Source organism: Maniola jurtina, chromosome 8, assembly GCF_905333055.1.
Source record: "Maniola jurtina chromosome 8, ilManJurt1.1, whole genome shotgun sequence".
Taxonomy (NCBI): Eukaryota; Metazoa; Arthropoda; class Insecta; order Lepidoptera; family Nymphalidae; genus Maniola; species Maniola jurtina.
Window position 1 is genome coordinate 2,141,367 of NC_060036.1, and position 20,977 is coordinate 2,162,343.

Sequence of the window (20,977 nt, forward strand, 5' to 3'; positions counted from 1 at the left end):
AAAAAAAAATGTTAGGTGCTACTCCGAATGAGAAGAAAAGCTGATACAATTACAAAATAAAATCTATTCTAATCAAAATTTAAAATTACCACATAGAAACATTTTTTTTTTATCGCAAATTCTTGTGTTCAAGTGCAATTTATCTTATATTATCTTACTTCGTATGGGCATAGTTTTAACAGAAAAATCGTTATTGATTACACGTCATGTCAAGATTTTGTAAATTAGCGAGCTTTTTCAAAAGTTCCGAAAAATCTCATCACAATAAAATAATCTCAAACTCTCAGAAAAAATCTCAATATATCATCATCGTCGTACCTAGTATGTCTAAGATATCGATTTCAGTTATCGACTTAATTATCTCAAAATATTCTTTGACTTATCAAGTCATCATCATAGGTATACACTTATACAGGTGTCGTAGCATCTTCGGGTTCCTATTCTATGAACCGTAATAATTATTCTTTAACATCTCAGGAATTTATATCACCTGGACAGTCAAAATAAATCTCTCATAGTCTTCATCTTCTTTCAAGTTACTTCATCAGACATCACATAATATAAATAAATACATAAACAAACGCGGCGCGTACTCTCCTAATTAATATTTAACATAACATGCTTTCAAGCATTATTCATAACTCTCATAATCTTCATCAAACTTATTTCTCTCAATAAGTACTTCAATAATAACATTCAACTTTTCATAAAGATTCTAGGTCTTTCACTAACACCAGCGCGGTAGATAATGATCAAGAGTCTAGACAAATATATAGTTGAATGAGGAGGTACAAAATATGCGCAGAATATCGCGTATTAATAAATAAATAACAATCACCTTCCTACGTCAATATGTTTCAATCCGAAGTAACTATTTGAACATTATTCAAAATATCAATTATATATCTAGCACTTCTACAGCCGAAGGGTGATCAAGCCTTTGGTATGTAGAGTCCTAATTTGTCAAAGTCGGGTAAATCTCTAATAATCAAAACTAGCACGAAAATACACAAAACATCTCTGCTTCATTAGATAGAAAACAAAATTCTTCTAATTTCATATTAATTTCCTTACACCTATGTAGGTACAAATTGCATCTCAAGCAAAACCTTTGTCTCATAAAACAATGCAATTATATTTGGGTACGCGCGTGTCGTTGACCGCGCGATGACACCGTACGAGTAATAATTCAGTGAATTATTATGTAACTTCGATTTTGACACAGAATATTTGCAAAATATTCTAAAGTATGTATCACATTATAATATAATATGAGAAAAAAAAAATTACGCACAAAGTACGAATTATTGAACTTATTAGTAGATAGTGGTGTAAGTACCTATTAGTTATTATCTTAATAAATGTGTGCAAAATTAAACTATCAAACCAAGAAAAAAATTTACAGTACTATTTATTCTGCCTTTAATACCTAATGCCCATTACGAGAGATAAATTGCACTTACTTTAACTGTTAGCTATTCATTTCATTATTCGTCGCTGTGGTCATCGTCTTCGACAGGAGTGATTTCTGACATCAGGTCCGAAGGTCTGGAGTCTGCGCCTCTTCTTGCTTCTTAGTGGGCCGGGAAAACCCTGGACTCCTCGAACTGGGCCGGGAATACCCTGGACACCTCCTAGTTGTGGCCGGGATAACCCTGGACGCACGATGATGCTGGGCCGATGAATGTAGCTTGAGAAGTTTTGTTGCTCATTAGGGATTAATTTAATTTAATTTAATTGACTTCTTTCTTGACTTTGTTGTGCTTCTTGATTTTTAAATTTGATATTGATTTTATGATTTTCTTCTTTTCGCTATACTTAATAGTTGGGTCTTGACTCTTGATCCTTCTGAAATTAATGTGTTTATGCTTCTTTCTTGATATATTTTTTCCTTCTTGAATCTTCTTGTTTTTTTTTCTTGATTATTTTCTTTTTTGATGTACTTTTTCCTTTTTGTCTTTACAATCTTCATCGGTGCCCAGCCGGTGCGCGCACTTAGTTTAGGCACGCACCGACTGGCAGGGTCGCCATGAAATATTAAATCTTTTTTGGTTGGATTTAAATGATGGAAGGCGTTGTGGTAGACGTGTTTAATTGTTGGAGGCTTATGATCGACTCTTCTTATGGACTAACATTAAATATAATAAAATCTTATAAGCTATTGTCTTACAGATATTTCTTAATCTAACCTAAATAATTTTGTATCGCCTTTTGTTCAAATTCAACGCGTAAGCAACCTACATATTACATGCTAGGTCAATTTATTTCCTATAAAATATAGCCTATGTCACCCAGGCCTTTACAACGAATCAATTGACACCTCGTTCATCAAAATCGGCCCAGTAGTTTAGGCGCTACGGTGGAACACACAAAATCTGGGTACAAACATATATACACAAATACATACATAGACTGCTAAATTACACTTCCTTTTGGCTTTGCCACAGTCAGGTAAAAAATATAAAGAAATAAAATCGTATTATTGTAAAAATTAAAAAACAAAAACATGTATTAAAAAAAAATGTAACGATGGAAAAAATAAAAAAGATAGAAAAAAAGAATTAAATAAAAAATGAAAATATTAAATTGATAAAAAATTAAAAAATCAAAAATCAAAACATAAAATATATTTATTTAAAAACAAATTATAAAAATAATAAAATAATGCGAAAAAAAAAACAAATATTTTAAGTCGTGTAAAAATTTTTTTTAGAAAAGTAAAAACAATAAACTCATAAACCACCTTTTACCAGTTTTTTTTAAATTGTAACAATAACATTTATAGCTATGCGTAGCACAAAACAAAATATTAGTAATAATATTATATTAAATGATAAATAAGTGAAATAATAAGTTAAAAAAAAATCAAAACCAAATTATCAAAACAATTACAAAATTAAAATTAATTTACAAAAATAAAAAAAATCGTTAGCAGTGTATTGCAGTGAAAATATTTGTGGGTGAAAATGATATTGGATAATGATATCCGCTACAGCCGCTGGCAATCGTGAATCGCCAACTCCAGTGTTGCCAAATAGTTAAATTATTTTATTGTGAAAGGGTCAAACTCTTGAACCCTCTCGTAACTACATAATATTATAATTATTAAATTATTATTAACTAACTAGGTACCTAGTTACCTATATTGTGTAACAGTTACAGTATTATAGTAAACTTGCTGGGCTGGACTGGAAAGAGCTCGATTACGGCAAAATGATAGCTCGCGATCGCAATCACCTTGATTTATTGATGCTCGTTAACCATTGGCCACATTAATGCATTGTTGTAATAAGAATCACACTAATATTATAAAGGCGAAAGTTTGTATGTGTGCGTGTGTGTGTGTGCGTGCGTGCGTGTGTGTGCGTGCGTGCGTGTGTGTGTGTGTGTGTGTGTGTGTGTGTGTGTGTGTGTGTGTGTGTGTTTGTCTCCTTCATGCAAAAACTACTAAACGGATTTGGCTGAAAGGAATGGAGATAGATACTATCCAGGATTAGCACATAGGCTACTTTTTATCCCGGAAAATCAAAGAGTTCCCACGGGATTTTGAAAAAATCCAGGCGAACGAAGTCGCGGGCATCAGCTAGTACATCATATGATATACCTATATTCAGCCAATCACAACAATTGAGATTATAATGATCGATGCAGTTTTTCCACAATCGACCCTGCGCTGCTCAGTTTTCATATTCTTTGACATATTCAGTTTTCAGAATTCGGATTCCGATGCATTCGAATAAAAAACGTAACACTTGCGTACAGAATCATTCGTGTGTCTGACTGTCTGTCCGTCCACCTGTACAGCTAATTTGAATATAGCCAATAAAAAGTTTTGCGAATTGTAGTCACCTAGAATTACCTACTGTGTGGGTTTCAAATGTAAAGTTATTTGTTGTTAACTAATAACTAACTAATTTTAAAATAGCTGTTAGGTATTTTTAAAAAAATGGCCAAAATTAATCTTATTCCAAAACAAAATAGTGGTGACTGGTGAACTGAGAAATTCATCCTTTTTTAAGTTTGGTTAAAAATGTAACTTTTGCAGCAAAAAATGTAACTTTATACGATTTTCATGCGATTTTACGCAAATGACGGCCCTCGCGGCCCTCACCCTCGCTCCTCAGTTCTGGGCTGGCAACACTAAGTGGCTCAACTTGCGAGAAAAAAGAAGTCTTTCTCTTTTTAGTTAACAAACGCGTTTGTGGATTTTATGTACCTATTTTGGAGCTTGTAAAAGTTTTCGTAATTCATTTTATCAATCATGTTGTGCATATAAAATGTATGTGTGTGAACATGTATTCTGTGCGAGCTGATGCGATGGCGGATAATGTTACCGTTAGTGTGTTGTGTGGAATGAGATCGCAAGCGCTGCTGGCTGGCCGATTGCGATGACCGTAAGCGACAGCCAATATGATAGCCAATCTGCCGCTGCTCTTCGCCGACGGGAACCCGACGGCGCTGTCGAAGATCAAGGCCAAGAAATTGGAGAAGTTCATAACGTTTATGGTGACATGTTCCTGGGGACACGACACAGCGAAGGAGATCCGGCAGCCGCCGTGGTGGCCGACCAACGTCGCCTTCTCGCATCCGTTCGTGCGGCCGCGCCAAGTGCCCGACGACTGGGAGCTGAGGCTCAAGAACTTGGTGAAGAAATGCTACGACTACCACAAGAGCACTTTCCTCCTCGTGTTCTCCGCGCAGCTCGCGCGCTACCAGCACAACAAGCTGAGGTATGTTGACAACCGTGATCACACTACGTCTCTCTACTACCGTCCCAATGGACGTCTCTTAGTGACCTTCCGGAACGAGAACCTGTTCTACGACCGGGAAATAACACCCATAGAGCCCCAGGTCAAATCTGCTGACATATACCTCTGTGACAACTGTGACAGCCATTTTGATAATCTTGAAGTTCTAAAAGCACATGAAAGACTTTGTAACAATGAAGCTGAAGCTGTACCGTCTAGCACATGTACTGGAGGTCTTCCTGAGTTTCTTTCAGCCTTAAAACTCTTGCCCCTCGGGGAAAAGTTTGATGATAATGCCTCGAAGGACTTCGAAGCAGATTCAAAACCAAGGACTGCGAGGAGTGCAGCTAATATTGATCGAGGGCCTCCGTACCCATTTTCATCCCTGGCATACATAAAAAATGCAAAAATAAACAGTCAAAGAGATACAAGCTTTTCTAGAGAAAGAATAGAAAGATATTGTTGTACAACAGCAACTTTTAATAAAAATTTAGTTAGCAAAGGCAAAGGACAACAGTTTCCTGTCCGATTCAGGAGACCTATAGATTACTGGCAGAGGAGACATGTGTTTCCAAACCAAAGGAACAAGAAAATTCTTGATCTCAATAGCCAATTGTTGCTTTTAAAATGCAGGCCCATATCGGTGGACGTCCCAAGAATGTCATTAGAGAAAATGCAAGAATACATTGATAAGCTGCGGGAGGAGGGGGAGGCAAGACGGGCCAACGAAGAGAAGGACATAGTGTTTGTGGATGCAGACCAACCCATGGACATGGATGTGAAGAGTGAGGATCCTCTTCAAAAGATAGATAATGAGTGTGAAGTGATTGATCTGTGTTCAGATGATGAGACTCCTGTGAATGAGAACTGTGACCCTCGGGCCGGGGTGACGTGTGTGATGCGCGGCGGCGCGGTGCTGCGGCGCACGGCGGCCACGCCGCAGGCGCTGCCCGCCGAGCCGTGCGGCGCGCGCCAGCGCCCACTGCCCTCCCTCATACTGCAACCGCATCCCATTATCTTAATAACTCACACTCTGAACAATTTACAGGCTATAGCTTTAGATTAGTCATTTTTGAAATTAAGTGTAGATATACATGCTGACAATTATTTATTAACTTCCTGATTAAACTTTCAATGTTCATGTCTTTCATTTTATTTAAATACATTAGGTAATTTAAAAAAAAAACATTTTTGTAAGTTAAAATTTTTTTTAATGAAATGATAACAAAATGGTGAACTCAATTTAGGTTAACAAAATGGTGGCTTGAAAGATAACAAAATGGCGGTAACTAGTTTCGCCATTTTGTAATACTCAGCAGCATGTCTACAAAATGGTGTCTCATAATCATAATAGGTTTGATCTGTTGCCATTTTTATGTTTCTTGTGTTCAATATTGACATTATCTGATCTGGTTTCTTCTGATTTTTACTAAGTGCATTGGGGTAAATGCGAAAGTTCATTTTTTCTGTCAATACTGATAGGAACCAGGCTAGACTCCATCTTTATTGCCATTGACACCAGGATACCAGGACACCAGGACGATTTTTTTCAAACAAGCGATTTACACACGTTTTTTGGTGCTTCATAATAACCCCAACATCATTTTCTTGGATTCTTGGTCTGTTTTAGCAGCTCTGATTTGCATTGAATTCATAAATACCCTCCTGGCTAATTCCGATACATTTATATTGTCTTCATAATAAATAGGATCTGGGGTAATTCTGAATTGCCAGTACTGTAAAAGAACAGTTTAGCAAAACTAACAAAAGTGATGATATTTTGTATAAGGGTTAAAGACGCTATCGAAAAGAAACATAAACCTTCAGTTAGAGTTCAATAAAAACCACTTTTGATAAAATTCGGAGTTATGAGGTAACTCCGAATTTTAACAAAAGATAGATCGAAAATACCCCAATTCCAAGAAAAAAAATACACCATGTTTTCAAATGCTTAAATTAAAAAAAACTATATAGTTTATGAGTATCTCATATAATGTTTTCCAAAATATCTTTTAGTATGTAAAGAGAGGTAAATCATAAATGGACCTAATTAGAAAAATTGTTTAAAAAAAAATTTCAAAAGAAAAATAAAATCGACTTCAAAAACCACAAGCACTAAAAAGACCCCTGAACTGATTTGTAATTTTTAGTGGCCCCACTGTACTATAATATGCTATGCCCAGTTAAAACCCTACTGTTTACTAAGCTATTACACTGATCGCGAGCAATTTGCTCTTATCCATTGAGGAGTTCTGTTCTCCATCTCCGAAGATATTCATCAGATCTTCACCAAAATATGGGACCACCTGCACAGTATACCCTTTCAAACAACAAAAAAATTTCAAATCAGTTCAGGGGTCTTTGAGTAATCGGAACATACATTAAAAAAAAAAAAAACGCGCTTAACTTCGTGCTTTACACGACACTATGGGTAGGACAGACAAGACCGGGTCGAGTCAGAAAGCTCAGATTTTGCTCTGGTTTAGTTACTATTCAGACTTGCATTTCTTCGAGGTGAAACCTAGAATTTACCAACTGAATTCTGGTAAAAGTCGGAAATTTACGGTTATTTCTGAATCAGAGATTGATAAAATATTGAACTGAGACTCTGACCAGTTCAATATTTTACTATTTTGGTTTGGTAAATCCTAGGATTTGCTGTAAAATTCTAGGATTTACCTTAGTTCAGGCTTTTACAGAAACATACCTACATCTATATTTTTTCTAGTTTATTTCTCTGTGATCAATGGATTTTTTCCAAAAAAAAAAATTATTTAAGTTCAATTTTTTACATTTTTTATTCCTGTAAGGTTAAGTTTTATAAAGGTTTCATCGTAGTGATATAATTTGTCACCAAATTACCTACTCAGTTATTGATTTAAAAAAAAAAAAACAATCCCCGTTTTAAGGGGTATACTAAACTCTCCTCGCTTAGTTCTCATAGACGACCTTTGCCGTAGCGATTCAGATTTCAGATTGCAATACTTGTTTCTGCACAGTGCACAGTGAAATTACGCGTGGGAATCTTGGTCGACAAAATGGCGTCATTTGGTCAATTTCTCTGAAATCGTAACTGCTGTAATAAATTACATTTTTGAGCTGTAGGCGTAATTACTAACGAGCTTAGGCTCTGCGTTTGAGATTTCGTTTACAAAATTCGCAATGGGGATTTTCATTCTTGTGAGATACTCGAGAATTCCTCACTTTTGATCGGTGAACTAAACTGGGTATTTACTGGTATTTACCATGAAATTATGTATGTGGGTTAAAGTTGAATGAATGAAAGGTCTCAACATTATTATGCCCATACATCTAGTTGATAACAAAACTATTATCCTTTTTACAGAAGACATTGTGAAAAGGTTAGTCTCCGATGATAATGAAAAGTGAGCGTAAGGATGCATTGCATGGCAAACGCCATTAGCGCCAGTTTCTAGGACTCGCTATAGAGGTATGGGTGGCGAGAGGGGGAAGCATGGAGGTGAGTCACCAGTATCATGCGCTTGCTTCACTCTTTCGTACGGTCAGACAGTGATACCTTCAATATGATATTATGCGTAGTATGTATTAATATACCTATTATGCTAGATAATAATGTATTATTATCTACGCACAATGAATATGTTTACGCACTATTCAAGTGCGCTTAGAGGAAAACTACAGAAGAATGAGAATGTAGTTCTTATCAGAATCTATTATTATTAATGTCGAGGAAACAACGTCACATCACATATGGTCGTCGCTTACCGCCGATAGCGACGCACGCATTCTCTCGTTTAAATTCTTTTGACCTTTTTTTTTATTTTACAATTTGTGATTCTTCTCTATTGGTGAAAAGAACTGGGGAGGTTTTGTTTTTAGATTTTATTTTCCTGTTTCAGTTTCGTTGTTATAATATAACAACGAAACTGAAACAGGAAAATAAAATATTATTTTCAATTTATTTAGTGATGTTACTTGTTCCGCCTAGTGATGTTACCTGTCCATAAATCTGTAATGGTACAGCACTACCACTTTTTTTTTCTTCTCGTCTACACTACCACTTCTATACGCGAAAATGTCTCAGCCAATCATAGCGTGTGTCAGCCCTATTGGTCGTTGCCTACGCGCCATGTTTTGTGCGCGCGAATTATGAGCGAGATAGCTTGAGTCTCTGTTGTTCTTGTCTTTAAAATCTTAATGTCAAGCAATAAGGTTCATTGGTGTATATCCGGTTTTAATCGGCGTTAGTTTGCGCTTTTCTGTGCAAATGAATTTTGCCGATGCGCTTACAAAAATGGTACATCACTGTGGTAGTGATAGATCTAACTGTCGGTTTCCACGTGTTATAGAGCAAGTAATGTAAAGCGTCTCAGATATAAAATCCTGGACGAGAAAATTCGTAGGAGAACCGAAGTGACCGACATAGCTCAAAGGATTAGCAAGCTCAAATGGCAGTGGGCACTTGGGCAGGTCGCATGTGTCATAGAAGCGACGGCAGATGCATCCTGAAGTGCATTTCCGAGCGGTGTTGTGCTCGGTAGCGCTAGCTGGGCCGACGGTTGTAGTTTGAAACTTCTATATATAGTGCATATTGATAAACGCTCTGTCAATGCGATTGACAGTTGCGTTTATTACTTGAGCTTCGGATTAAGCTACCCGTGCTGCCATCTAGTCCGTGCGTCGTGAATAATCAGGCTGTGCTGCGTGTATCGAGCGTTGTTGATTGATTGAATTTAGAAGCGACATCTGCTTGTAAATGTGGCAACCGCTACACCCGCAACGTAATGGCACAGTGACAGTTATGGAACTTGTTACAAAACGTTGAGGCTTAGGTAACCTACCTGGCAGGCGTCAAATGTTAGCTTCATTTGACGCTAGGTAGGCTATGAAACGACTAGGTATCTTTGATTTCACGTCACCGTTAACCTAATATATTTTGACAGATGTTGATTCAGGATCAAATCGCGACTTTCCTCACTTAGTTCATTCTGGTAATGGCGTAGGCACTGCTGCGCTACTCGGTCACTCGGTCCTTACATCGTCACGTGAACGAGTAGCAAGGATGCTGCTTTCGTACTCGTCCCGTCGTCGTCGTCGATCGTTTCGATTGGCTTCGCTCAGCTGCCCACAGGGGGTTGCTACCCTCAATTTTTTCCCCTTGTCGCATGATTTTTGTACGGCGTTGCGGAATAATGGATTAGAGGCTGTATTGAAACAGTATGAAACTAGTGCCGTACAGAATTAAATGACCAAATTTACCCCGGAAATTGTCAGAAAATCAAAACATTTACTGACTTTGTGGCGCACCATTTTTTTACGGCACTGCGCGCTTTCTTATTATTTTTCATGGATCTATCGATGGTAAAAATACCGTACAAAAATATATGACCAAAATGTACTCACTCTACCTGCACTTTTCAATTCTCACCAGCACTCTGTTGGACAGCTTACAAGTGACGGCATAGTGCTGAAACTTATTATTTTATGCTCTTATATCGTCCTGTATACGTCACCTGGTGGTTCATATGACCCACCCATTTTTAAACATGGGCCTGTAGTCTAATGGCCTTCACCCATCTGGTAAATTACCAGATACAATTCATAAAAAACCCCATACCTACCACTGGTAACCAGATACAAAAGTTCTTATGACTATGATACATGAACCAATATGCCTCGAAAAGCTGCTTTGGAATTTTATTTATAGGCAACCTCACTTTTTCTTGTTCGCTTTTTGATTTCGATTGTTACCTATCAACTTCGTTCGGTATCCAATGATCGAAGTACTTATGTGGCAAGCGACGGGTCTGCCCGCAAAATTCAAATTTTATTTGGTTTTTTGCAATTTGTAAACTAATACGACAAAGTAGGCTTATGGCATTCTAGTTGCGACATTGGCAGTATCCTTTCCACGTTTATATAAAAATCTTTACTTGATAAGGTCCAGTTTAAGAAATTAGCTCTAGTATCGACTAATTTGTGAGTTACAGTCGATACTAGAGCTAATTTCTTAAACTGGACCCTTTCAAGTAAAGATTTTGATTTATATAGGTGGGGATGATACTGTTATTGTCACAAATAGAATGTTATAAGCCTACTTTGTCGTATTAGTTTACAAATTGCAAAAAACCAAATAAAATTTGAATTTCGCGGGCAGACCAGTCGCATCCACCTTAATTGAATCTAAAAAATGGTAGTTCTAACTTAAAGGTGTTGCCAGTTCAACACTTAGAACTACCGTTGAATGAAATCAGTATTGCCTAGTGAAATACTGATTTCATTCAATGGTAGTTCCATTCGAGGCACGATGATTCATGTACTTATGATTCATAAAAAACACTTTCATCTGGTTATCAGATGGGTGAAGCTTATCGTATAGGGAGATTTAGACCAAAATGAGTCTGTGACCTTGGTCAGAATGATTGATTATTTATTTGTGTAATGTATGGCTTGAGATAAATTACTTATGGTAGAATATACCTAATATTATACAATATAATATTTGGCATCCACCTCATGGATCTAAAATGGAGGCCTAAACAATTAGTCGATCTTTAATAACCAAAGAAGTTGATGATCTATAAAAATAAGAGAAAAAATGAGAAATATCAAATAGGGAATTTAATTTCATCTTCAAAATAAATAACAGAGCTGTTCATTAGTGTCTATTTTATAATAACAAGAAAAATTACATAATAATAATAATAATATAGTAACACAGACTGAAAGAGCTAGACAAGAAGGAATAAACTTTAAAACTGGTTTCTTTATAAAATGAAGCAGATTACTTGTCTCACAGCCCATTTCCTGCCTGTCTTGTTCCTTTAGCCTGTGTACAATAATTATGTACATTCTGTCATGTAAAACGAACTCTGACCTAGACCCAGCGCAGGTCTGCGCTGCATTATTGATTCATCAGTCGATCTTTACTTCCTGCGTTGTAGGAAAGTAAATTATCCATGCGCAAACGCACCTCCGCTGCACGCTGTGTCCAGAGTTATTTTTACCTGACGCTAATACCATGAAACACTTTTTATTTAATCATATGTCTTCACTAGTCGCGCGGTGAGAGTGCGAATTGAGTGGTCGTCGGCTCTCTTCGTCAGATCCATAAATAACTTCCTCGTCAGAGTCGTTGATCATAGAGAATGCTGGGTTATCCTTGGTGATGGCGGTTTCTGAAAAAAAAATGATACAAGTTTGTCATACTACCCTCAATGGGGATCCACACTTCAAATTTATCCCGACAGGTGGCGCATAAATGAACCGGCTATAGAGGAAGTATATCATTTGTGGAACTGGCTCTACTGAGCTGTCAAACGCCATATTTTTAATTGTATCATACATCTTTATATAAGTAATAATTCATGAAACAATCGTATATTGTATCAATATTAACAATTCTTAGCAAAGCTAGGAAACAAACAACAATGGTGATTTTAGTTTGACATTGGCGGTCAAGTGGATCCCCATTATGGGACAGAAACGGGCGTCACTTTGCGGAAGTCCTACACCAATGGCGCCAATGGTAATCGTAATTACTGATGTTGGTTCATATTACGTGAAACACTACGTAGGCTCTCATTGGATCTGTTCAGGCACCATTGAATCGATTTAATTATTTATTATTTAACTAAGTTAGTAAAATTCTCATTAATTCCACGCCAATGATGCATCCGATAAGGGGGAGCTAAAAACTGATGTAAATATTATGATAAATTACTTTTTCATAAGTAAAATGTAAACATTGATTTAGTGTAAACAGTATTAGTGACTACATCGATTTTATTATTAATGTATATAGTTACATTGGACTTCATCTGTGGTGGCGTGTGCTGGCGCGCGTGTTGTGCCTTTTTCGAGTGTTTTTTTGTTAAAAGTGACCGGTTTTTGTGTTCTGCTGGTGTTTATTGGTGGTGGAACTGACTGGGAAGCGCTCTAAAGGGGGCCGCGTGTATATCGGTGTGCGCCGGCACAGACAAAGTCCATACTTATACATATAGTTTAACTTGTAAATAACTACAAACTTGACATTGGCTAATCAGTGTAAAGCCAGACGAGAGAGGAAATAGTTACATTGTAAAGCATTTTTGTACTGTTGTACATTTACGTTACATACACATGGCTTATTTTATATTCTACTCATTTTGTAAATGACTACGGAACCCTAAACAAAACTAATAAATATGAATAATAGCATCTATCTTCGGTTGTTTTTTTTTGATGTTACCTAGTAAATTGACATTTGAAAAATCAAAATGAACCTTGCAATAGTTCTCTTAAATGGCAACAAACCAAAAATCAATTCTACAAATGGGCCATAAATGTCGACAGTTCAAATTCCTAACGAATTTTGCAACTGGGTCTCAAAATAAATAACGATAAATCATCAAATACGAATTTTGCAACTGGGTCTTAAATAAATAACGATAAATCATCAAATACGACTTTTGCTTCTGGGTCTCAAATGGCGATAAAAAGAATTTACCATGTATGTTCCCGGTGCCAGGCGAGAACAAGTAGGCCATGATATAGAGCGTGAAGTTGAAGAGGCCGTAGAGCGCCATGAACGGCGCCGAGGTGTCGTAGCGCACTGCGGGCTGCGCCGCCCAGTGATCCTGCAGTGCGCCGGGGCCCCAGCTGTGCAGCGCCAGGATCGTGGTGATGAACGTCACCGTTCCCACTATTATTGATAGACATCGCAGTCTTATATCTGGAACGAAATAGGCAGTGTATAGAATGCCGTTAACGGCAGCTTAGTTACCGGGCTGTTGCCATCATGTTTCATCCTCATTATCGTGATCAACCCTCACCGGCCCTCTACTCAAGGTGGTTTACCCTTTCTCATACAGAAGTAAATACGTACAATGGTTTCTCTTATGACACCATAATCCCGCAAGATAATCACACCAACATAATATTATGGTCCTTCAAACCGGATTTGAATCAGAGCATTAAGTAGGTATGATCTATTAAGAAATAAGTGAAATGAAAATAATTCCTACTAGTTAACTAGGATTATGTAACTTAATACAAACCTATAGTAATATTAATGAAACTACCATCATAGTTAGTAGATTATTTGTTTTATAGTTGACATGCTAAGAAACAAAAGCAGAGTGACCAGACAGAAGCGAAGCTGTACCTACTCCGTCTCGCTCACTCACAGGGATAACAACACGTGATGTCTAGCCAATGAAGCGTCGTGTTAGTTTATTCATTTCACTTTTTACCATTCAGGTTGTCATTCCAACTCTTTTCAAAATGACATTTAATTTTTCTTACCGAAAAATGGCATATTTCTCAAATCGCTGTACGCCTTTACTATGAGGATGAGGAGGTACAGAAAGTACAACGTAACTGCAACGAAGAACATTATCTTCACCACCTGCAAATAAAATAAATAAATTGTTTATTGTAGCCAAAATTTTACAAAAGTAACTACCTATTCCATACAAAATAGATGGTCTTTGCTGCATAAATTAGGTTACTCTGTGCTAATAGGGCACCAGTGACCAGTGATAATTATGTAGTTATGTGTACAGTAACTGATTTGGTATTTTTTTAAAGTGAAACTTCTTTGAGTGCGACGTGAAAGTAACTCAGAATTTTTTGGACAGAAGTAATGAAGAAGTAATGCTTAAATGCTGTTTTGAGGCCGCTGTGTTTTATCGAGATGGTACCAATTAAGCTCTGTATAGGTACGGATACAACAATACTCACCGGATAATTGGGGCTCATGTAGTAGTTGAAAGTGGGGTCGTAATACGCATAGTACTTCTGCCACACCGCCACACACATGGCGGGTAGCCACGCCATCCCCACTATTATCACTTTGAAAAGGTAGAACGATACGAAACCACGCTCATTCTGAAATAAAAGTATCCATCGTTATACGGAAGTTTGGTAAAATGAGAAAAGATGTCTACGTCACATACCGTTATCAAGACACAATAAATAGCAACTTCATATTTTTTCTTGACTGACTGGACTGAACACACTCACCAGGCGCAAGGGTAAGAACGGATCTCAGGGGAACAAATAAGAAAGTTACCTGTCTTAGTCCATGGTACTGCGCCAGCCATGATATCATCACGCAAGCGAGGAAAGTGGTCTGAAATATCGTATCCAGCAGCGGCGCGAAGCAGCCCCCGCTCACCAACCGCAAGGGGAAGATCGGATCTTAAGGGGGGAAAACAAAAAATACGTTAAGATCAGGAACAGATCTGGCAGAAACTTGGTGAAGCGGAAAAAAACAATTTTATAAAAAGTGAAAATTCCACTTCGATTCGGCGACGTTCATATCTACAGAAGTGAATTCTTGACTGAATTGGATTGGACTGGACCGGACTAAACCGGTTAGGACTGGACCGACTGGATCAGACCAGTCAATTCCAGTCAGTCAAAATTATTTTGTGCTTTGTAAGGTCTACATCTCCTGAGGATGCTTTGGTGTCGGAGTAAAAGGTGCGTCGAGTGTGTTTTTGAGGATTTGTGTGGTGTTGGGTGTTAGTAGTGGGAGGTGGAGCGGTGCATACCGCATACTGCACTTTAAATCATACTTGTCTGTTTTAGCGAATTAAGCTTATGGTTTTAGTATTGAATGTTTATTTGATTACCGTTGTAAAGGAGAAGTAGAGGAAGTAGAATGGAGAGCCATTTCTGTTCGATGGCCCAATCTTGAGTTGAAAATTTTCTCAGTGTGTGAGCGAACCAGCACTGCAAGAAAAAGTTCATGATGTAGTAAAGGTTTATTTTAACGGTAAATCGGTTCATTTTGGAGGGTCAACGATCCTCAGAAGTCAGTGATCGCGGAGCATATTCTATACAACAAACAACAAAACACTGGATCGGACTCCACAATCCCCGAGTTCTTTCCTCAGACCGCCATCGCCACCATATACCCAAGTCAGTTCGTGGAGCGATTGAAATTTCGCGAACACCAGAATTTCCATCGTGAAGATAGCTTTTAGCTAGTAAATATGTGGTATCGTCATACGTCATCACAGGTAGGATACACTCATTTAAGACTTTCGTCTTTAGGCTTGTAGAGGTTCAAATTTCGATGTAGCCAGTGGTTTTTGAGGCGTCGCTTTTGAGTCGATTTGGTCACCACTCATTCCCAAAGTGGTGACTCCGGACCAACATCAGCAGCTACGACGGAGTTTGCAGTATTCACCCTCACGTCAAAAATACTTACCAGATTTCTGGACCGACCAGCTAACGCACCGAGCACGACACCGCTCGATGAGAGATCTCCCTATTGTACGGTGGAGCACAGACACCTGTCCTGTTCAGGTTTAAGTGCATAATATTATGTAGTATGTCGTAAAATTATACTTACGGCTACGGTGAATGTGGTGAGAAGGAAAATAAACCTGAACCAGGTTTCCATTTGTGTAAATGCCGGATTGTAGGTTTTGAACTGAAATAATACCGTTTATATTAATTTATTTGCAGTTTTTGACTTCATAATTGTTGAAAAGAATGATATGAAGTTAGTCTCAGATAGCTGCCCCAAATTGGTCCTTCGAACCGGATTTATTACTTCAAAAGATTCGTAATGGTTGAAAAGTGGTTGTTCTCAGATGAATAAATAATACTTACATAAAACACAATTTCCCGTATAAAATACCGCTTATGGAACTCCCTCAGGCCATAGAAGTGTATGTTAAGCATGTAATGCGTGTATTCTAACGACCCAAGATGGAGGACCAGCACTTCTTCACATATTTGCTTCTTGCATTTTAGATGTTGCGTCCTAAAATGAGTTTATGTCTATAAACATTTTCTAATTAAGTAGGCACTTATTAATTTTTACGGATCTGGCAGGATTTTCCGTTGTAGGTTGTGTTTTTCAGGTTATGAGATAAATTTTAAGATGTACGTAAAGGTAGTTCTAAAATTCAGAGCGCGTGGGAACTTTACTTGTGGTTACGTAGAGGTATACATGAATATTGCGTTTACCAAATGTAGCAAGGGCTCACAATGAGCCACGCACATCCGTGAAATGCAAGAAATATACCTACCTATTAGTGGCCTCTGACTCAGGGATGAGGTTGACTGCAGTGTGGTCACTCAACACGCCGTCTATTGATATACTGACTTGGAAACTTTTGTCGAAAATTTCCTCTGAAAAAGAAAAACATATTAATAGAAGACACATCGGTTTGGGTCCGATGGAGTCCTACCCTAAGCAAGTGCAGAGCGCTAATGGTTTTTTTTTATTTTATATTACAGCTAAAAATTACACTGAATAAGTTATTTTAATAAAAATAGCTAACAAATGAGCAGGCTAATCACCTGGTGTTCCGTGGTTACTGTTGCTCGTGAACATTTGTAGCACCATAGGAAGCGCCAATGCGTTGCCGGCTTTCCAAGAATTTCTTGATCCACGCCTTGAATATCCCCATGTTAAAATTTAATGGGAACACCACCGAAGGGAGTGCGTGGAAAAAAGATCTGGCACAACGGGTGGTCGAAGTGCAAGATACCCAGGTGGTGAGGGTGAAATTGTTTACAATGGCGTGCGGTGCGGTTGTAGAAAAAGGAGGGGGGAATAAGGTCAAACTAATCCTCAGAAAACTTCCGAAAAAGATCATAACGGCGGTAGAACATGCAAATGAAGCGTACGTCACCAAACGATCACCTCCCATGGCCAGGCGTTGTCGAAGGCGCCAGAGATGTCTAGAAAGATTTCCTATGGTGTTTGCGGAGTTAAGGATCTTGATCAGTGTCGTAACCACCGATCTGCCTGGAGTAGGTAAATCCGTGCTGACAGCACAACCGATAGAGAGATCGCCCTTGCGATCTAGGGCGCACATTGTAACAAGACGCGTTCCAAAATCTTGCCAAAGCGGAGGGAGCGTGACATCTCATTTGTCTTACCGTCGTTGTTATCGGTGAGTATTTGCGCCAACAGCCACAGTTGCTGCGCTCTTGTGCCGAGCGCGGGGCTGTGCAGGTGGAAAGGGCCGTGGCACATCTCGCTGATATTAGCCAACACGCTACTGGCGGATACTGACGTGGTAGTCGTCGGGGACGGACCTGGGAAATATTTGTTGGCAGTTATGTATGCCGCTTTCCTTGGCAATAAAGAACAGAATGCTAAACCACTGTGTAGGTACGCAAAAAAGTTCCTTCGTGCGTTTACAACTTTACACGCAGAATAGGTAGGTATATTAACCTACTGCGTATATTCGCTGCATATCGCACGTAGTAACTAGTTAGGTCGGTACCTACCTATAGCAATTGCATAAAAAAACAGCATCCAAAATGCACCTAAACTACAATTTTTCAACTGACTTGCAGTCAGTAATTTTCTCATTACAATAATGTCTATGAAAAATATAGGTAGGTACCTATCCCAGAATTATTGTCGTTCGCATTTGTCTTCTATTAAGTACCTGAGTTGAGTACTTAATTAATAGGTATCATAGGTAAATACTTTGATTTATTTAATTTGAGTATCAAACCTGCTAATCCTATGAAAACACCAAGACCGAAGCACGCAAAAAATGCTATAATAACCATCACGAACTCTCCTTTGTGCATCGAATAAATCCTCATTTGAACAGACCTGAAAAAAATGTACAGTCTATAAAAAAGTAAAGTGCAAGATTACGAAAAAAATAATTTGAAAAAGGAACACGTACCTTTCACATCGATCGTGATGATATGCAGGTGCAATATATTTATTGAATTCGCTAAACAAATCGCTAAATTGCGACAGCGTGTTGCGAATCTTATAATTCCATCCACCACCCGGCAAGTGATACGAATATCCTACGTTAGCTGTATCCATGTTTGCCCTACTTTTGTACTATTAAGTTATCGAAAACGAAATATATTTATTATCATTTATATTAAATTACATAAAAAGGAAAGCAATAAACACTGTAGCTACGCTAGCGTTGCATAGCGTAAAACGTTAAATACGATGCAATTGTTTCTCCCCCAGCTTGTTTACAAGCATTATTGATTTTCGCGGGGCTTGCCAGTTGCCATTGCTACGATCGCCATGTTGGAAAATGTGACGTGGCCCTGACCCAGTTAAAGGCGGCCGCATATCATCAGAAACTGAAAGAACCGAACTACTGCTACTAGAAGAAAACTTCCTGTCGCACTCACTCCGCGAACATTAGAAGTGTGTCCAATCCGTAACATTCTGACAGTCTGCGGAGTGTTTGGAGGGGTCTAGTTCAAAATGTAAGAGCAGTGCGTTACGCAGCGCGGATCAGATTTTTGTCTGACAGACTATTTCTGATAATATGCAGACTAAATGCGTCCACACCAGCAAAAATTTGCGTTGTCCGTCGTGTTCGGCATAACTTTTCGTGGCGAAGCGTAGATTTTCAACAGTGTATAAGACGGCCAGACTTCACACACCTTTGAGAACATTATGGAAAACTCTCAGGCATACAAGTTTCCTCACGAATCACGATGTTATTCCTTCTACGGACTATTTATTATATTCTATGTTCTATGGTAGACTAAGGCTTAGATCTATAGAGCGCTCTTTGATTTTGCTCAGACTTAAGCCACCGTTAAAACGAGATAGCGCTATACTGCTGACATAAATCTGTTTCGTTTTAATGGGAACTTAAGTCTAAGCAAAGTCAAAGTGCGCTTTATAGATTTCAACCTAAGACCAGACCCTGGTCTGAGAATGTTCTCATTCTGAGAAGAGACCGGGTGCTCAGTAGTGAGCCGGCGATGGGTTGATCATGATTCATGATGGTGATAAGATGTTCTGTGTTTAGTCACGTGAAGATTTGAATTTGCGACGTATGAATATTTGCACCCATTTACGTTCAACAAAGGATGCTAATTTTATTGATTTGAACGCGGCTTTAGAATAAAGAAAATTTTCAAGTACCTAGGCACCTTGATACGTAGTAGAATTTTGAAAACGTGTAGGTAACTAGGTAAATAAAGCAAAATCATCAACTTAGATCTTATTCTTTGAATAACACGAATTAAATAGGAAAAATATCGTACAATAATATAATTCATAGATTAGATTGTCTTTGGCGCGGTTTGAATATCTATCATTATAGAATTTCATCTAATAGAATAAAAGATAGCCAAAATCCAACTTCATGAAAATATCCTGAAAAGTTCCTAACTAAAGCGTGTAATTAATAGATATTGCACATTTTGGTAGAAAAGCAGCCTTATTATAATACTAGCTGATGCCCGCAGCTTCGCTCGCGTGGATTGGTTAGATCCCCTGCAGCATCAGGATTGAGGAGTTGGACTCCAAATTTTTTATGAAACAATGTCGCAAAGTTCCTCTATCGATTAAAAAAGAAAGGACGCAAATCGGTTCAGAAATCTCGGAGATTTCGGTGTACATAGGTAGAAAAACACAAATCCCTTTTTGAAAGTCGGTTAAAAAAGTAGCCTATATTACTCCCTGGTCAATTCTCTACTTGTCTGTGAAAATCCCGTCAAAATCGGTTCAGCCGTTCCCAAGATTAGCCTTTTCAAACAGACAGACAGACAGACAGACAAAAATTTTAAAAACGTGTGATTCGGTTATAGTATCGTTCAAATAACCATATGACCTTAATATGCGGTAGTTATTTCGAAATTACAGACAGACACTCCAATTTTATCTATAGATTATTATATCGGTAGGCAAGTTTAGGGATAGGAATATTGAAATCTTGTATACCTACCTACAATAGAAATAATAAAAGACAGTGAAATAATCGAACATTTATTTTTTAACCTAATTATTTTAGAGAACATTTTTTTAAATTTTACTTATATTTAAATACTTACAATTTAAAAATCTTTCAAAATTATAAAAGACGATTCAAGATATTCTTCAATTAGTAATAGGAACTAGAAAATTGTTTAAGGGTTGATTTTTCAATCGTCATGTTATAAGCTAGCCACCGCCATAGTTTGACGTTCAGCTACACCTTTTATTGGCTGTAGACGATCGCAATTACCTTTGATTGGCTGACACTTTCTCACTATTGGCTGAAATGCTTTGTTGCATAAGAATTTTAATCACAACAAATAAGGCTGTAGTGATGATTGATGGTGCCTTTTCGCAATCGACTAGCTATGTTTAGCACCAAGACAGCTACTTATAGTGTGAATCAACTTTGATTGGCTGTCACTCTCTCACTATTGGCAAAAATTGAAAGTTGCATCAAGAAAGGCATAAATAAGGCATAAACTCACCCAATCACAACAATTCACAATCGCGATAGTGGTAAGTAATATTATAA

At 37.9% G+C, this 20,977-nt stretch overlaps 2 protein-coding genes and 2 long non-coding RNA genes across 5 annotated transcripts; 3 read left to right on the forward strand and 1 right to left on the reverse strand.

Moving 5' to 3' along the window:
- Positions 1–438: 438 nt before the first annotated feature.
- Positions 439–11,406, forward strand: LOC123867680. Its single transcript, XR_006796478.1, has 3 exons — positions 439–867; positions 8,337–8,344; positions 11,393–11,406. It is a non-coding gene; the product is annotated as an uncharacterized LOC123867680 (long non-coding RNA).
- On the forward strand, positions 4,106–5,889 carry LOC123867678. Its single transcript, XM_045909860.1, has one exon. It carries the CDS (start codon positions 4,411–4,413, stop codon positions 5,812–5,814), a length of 1,404 nt encoding a protein of 467 aa, XP_045765816.1. The 5' UTR covers positions 4,106–4,410; the 3' UTR covers positions 5,815–5,889.
- LOC123867677 (transmembrane protein 181) lies at positions 11,337–18,862 on the reverse strand. Of its 2 annotated transcripts, XM_045909859.1 has the most exons (13): positions 18,669–18,862; positions 18,386–18,552; positions 18,206–18,309; positions 17,619–17,777; positions 16,760–16,862; positions 16,338–16,491; positions 16,075–16,155; positions 15,350–15,449; positions 14,785–14,912; positions 14,454–14,600; positions 14,016–14,118; positions 13,219–13,443; positions 11,337–11,908 (listed from the first exon to the last, which is right to left on the reverse strand). In XM_045909859.1, the coding sequence occupies exons 2-13, from the start codon at positions 18,532–18,534 to the stop codon at positions 11,772–11,774; spliced, it is 1,590 nt and encodes a 529-aa protein (XP_045765815.1). In that variant the 5' UTR covers positions 18,535–18,552; positions 18,669–18,862; the 3' UTR covers positions 11,337–11,771. The 2 variants fall into 2 exon arrangements, with proteins under 2 accessions (XP_045765815.1, XP_045765814.1); XM_045909858.1 differs by having other exon boundaries at positions 18,386–18,861.
- Positions 12,203–12,933, forward strand: LOC123867679. Its single transcript, XR_006796477.1, has 2 exons — positions 12,203–12,533; positions 12,803–12,933. It is a non-coding gene; the product is annotated as an uncharacterized LOC123867679 (long non-coding RNA).
- Positions 18,863–20,977: the final 2,115 nt, after the last annotated feature.

What these genes read in the sequence shown, in the direction of transcription:
- LOC123867678 (XM_045909860.1), top strand. Translation starts at nt 4,411, where the DNA reads ATGATAGCCAATCTGCCGCTGCTCTTCGCCGACGGGAACCCGACGGCG.
- LOC123867677 (XM_045909859.1), bottom strand. Translation starts at nt 18,534, where the DNA reads ATGGATACAGCTAACGTAGGATATTCGTATCACTTGCCGGGTGGTGGA. An exon ending in ACTCACCGATAACAACGACG is followed by an intron (nt 16,863 to 17,618) that starts GTAAGACAAATG and finishes TTTCTTTTTCAG; the next exon opens with AGGAAATTTTCGACAAAAGT. An exon ending in TCACCACATTCACCGTAGCC is followed by an intron (nt 15,450 to 16,074) that starts GTAAGTATAATT and finishes TTTTTCTTGCAG; the next exon opens with TGCTGGTTCGCTCACACACT.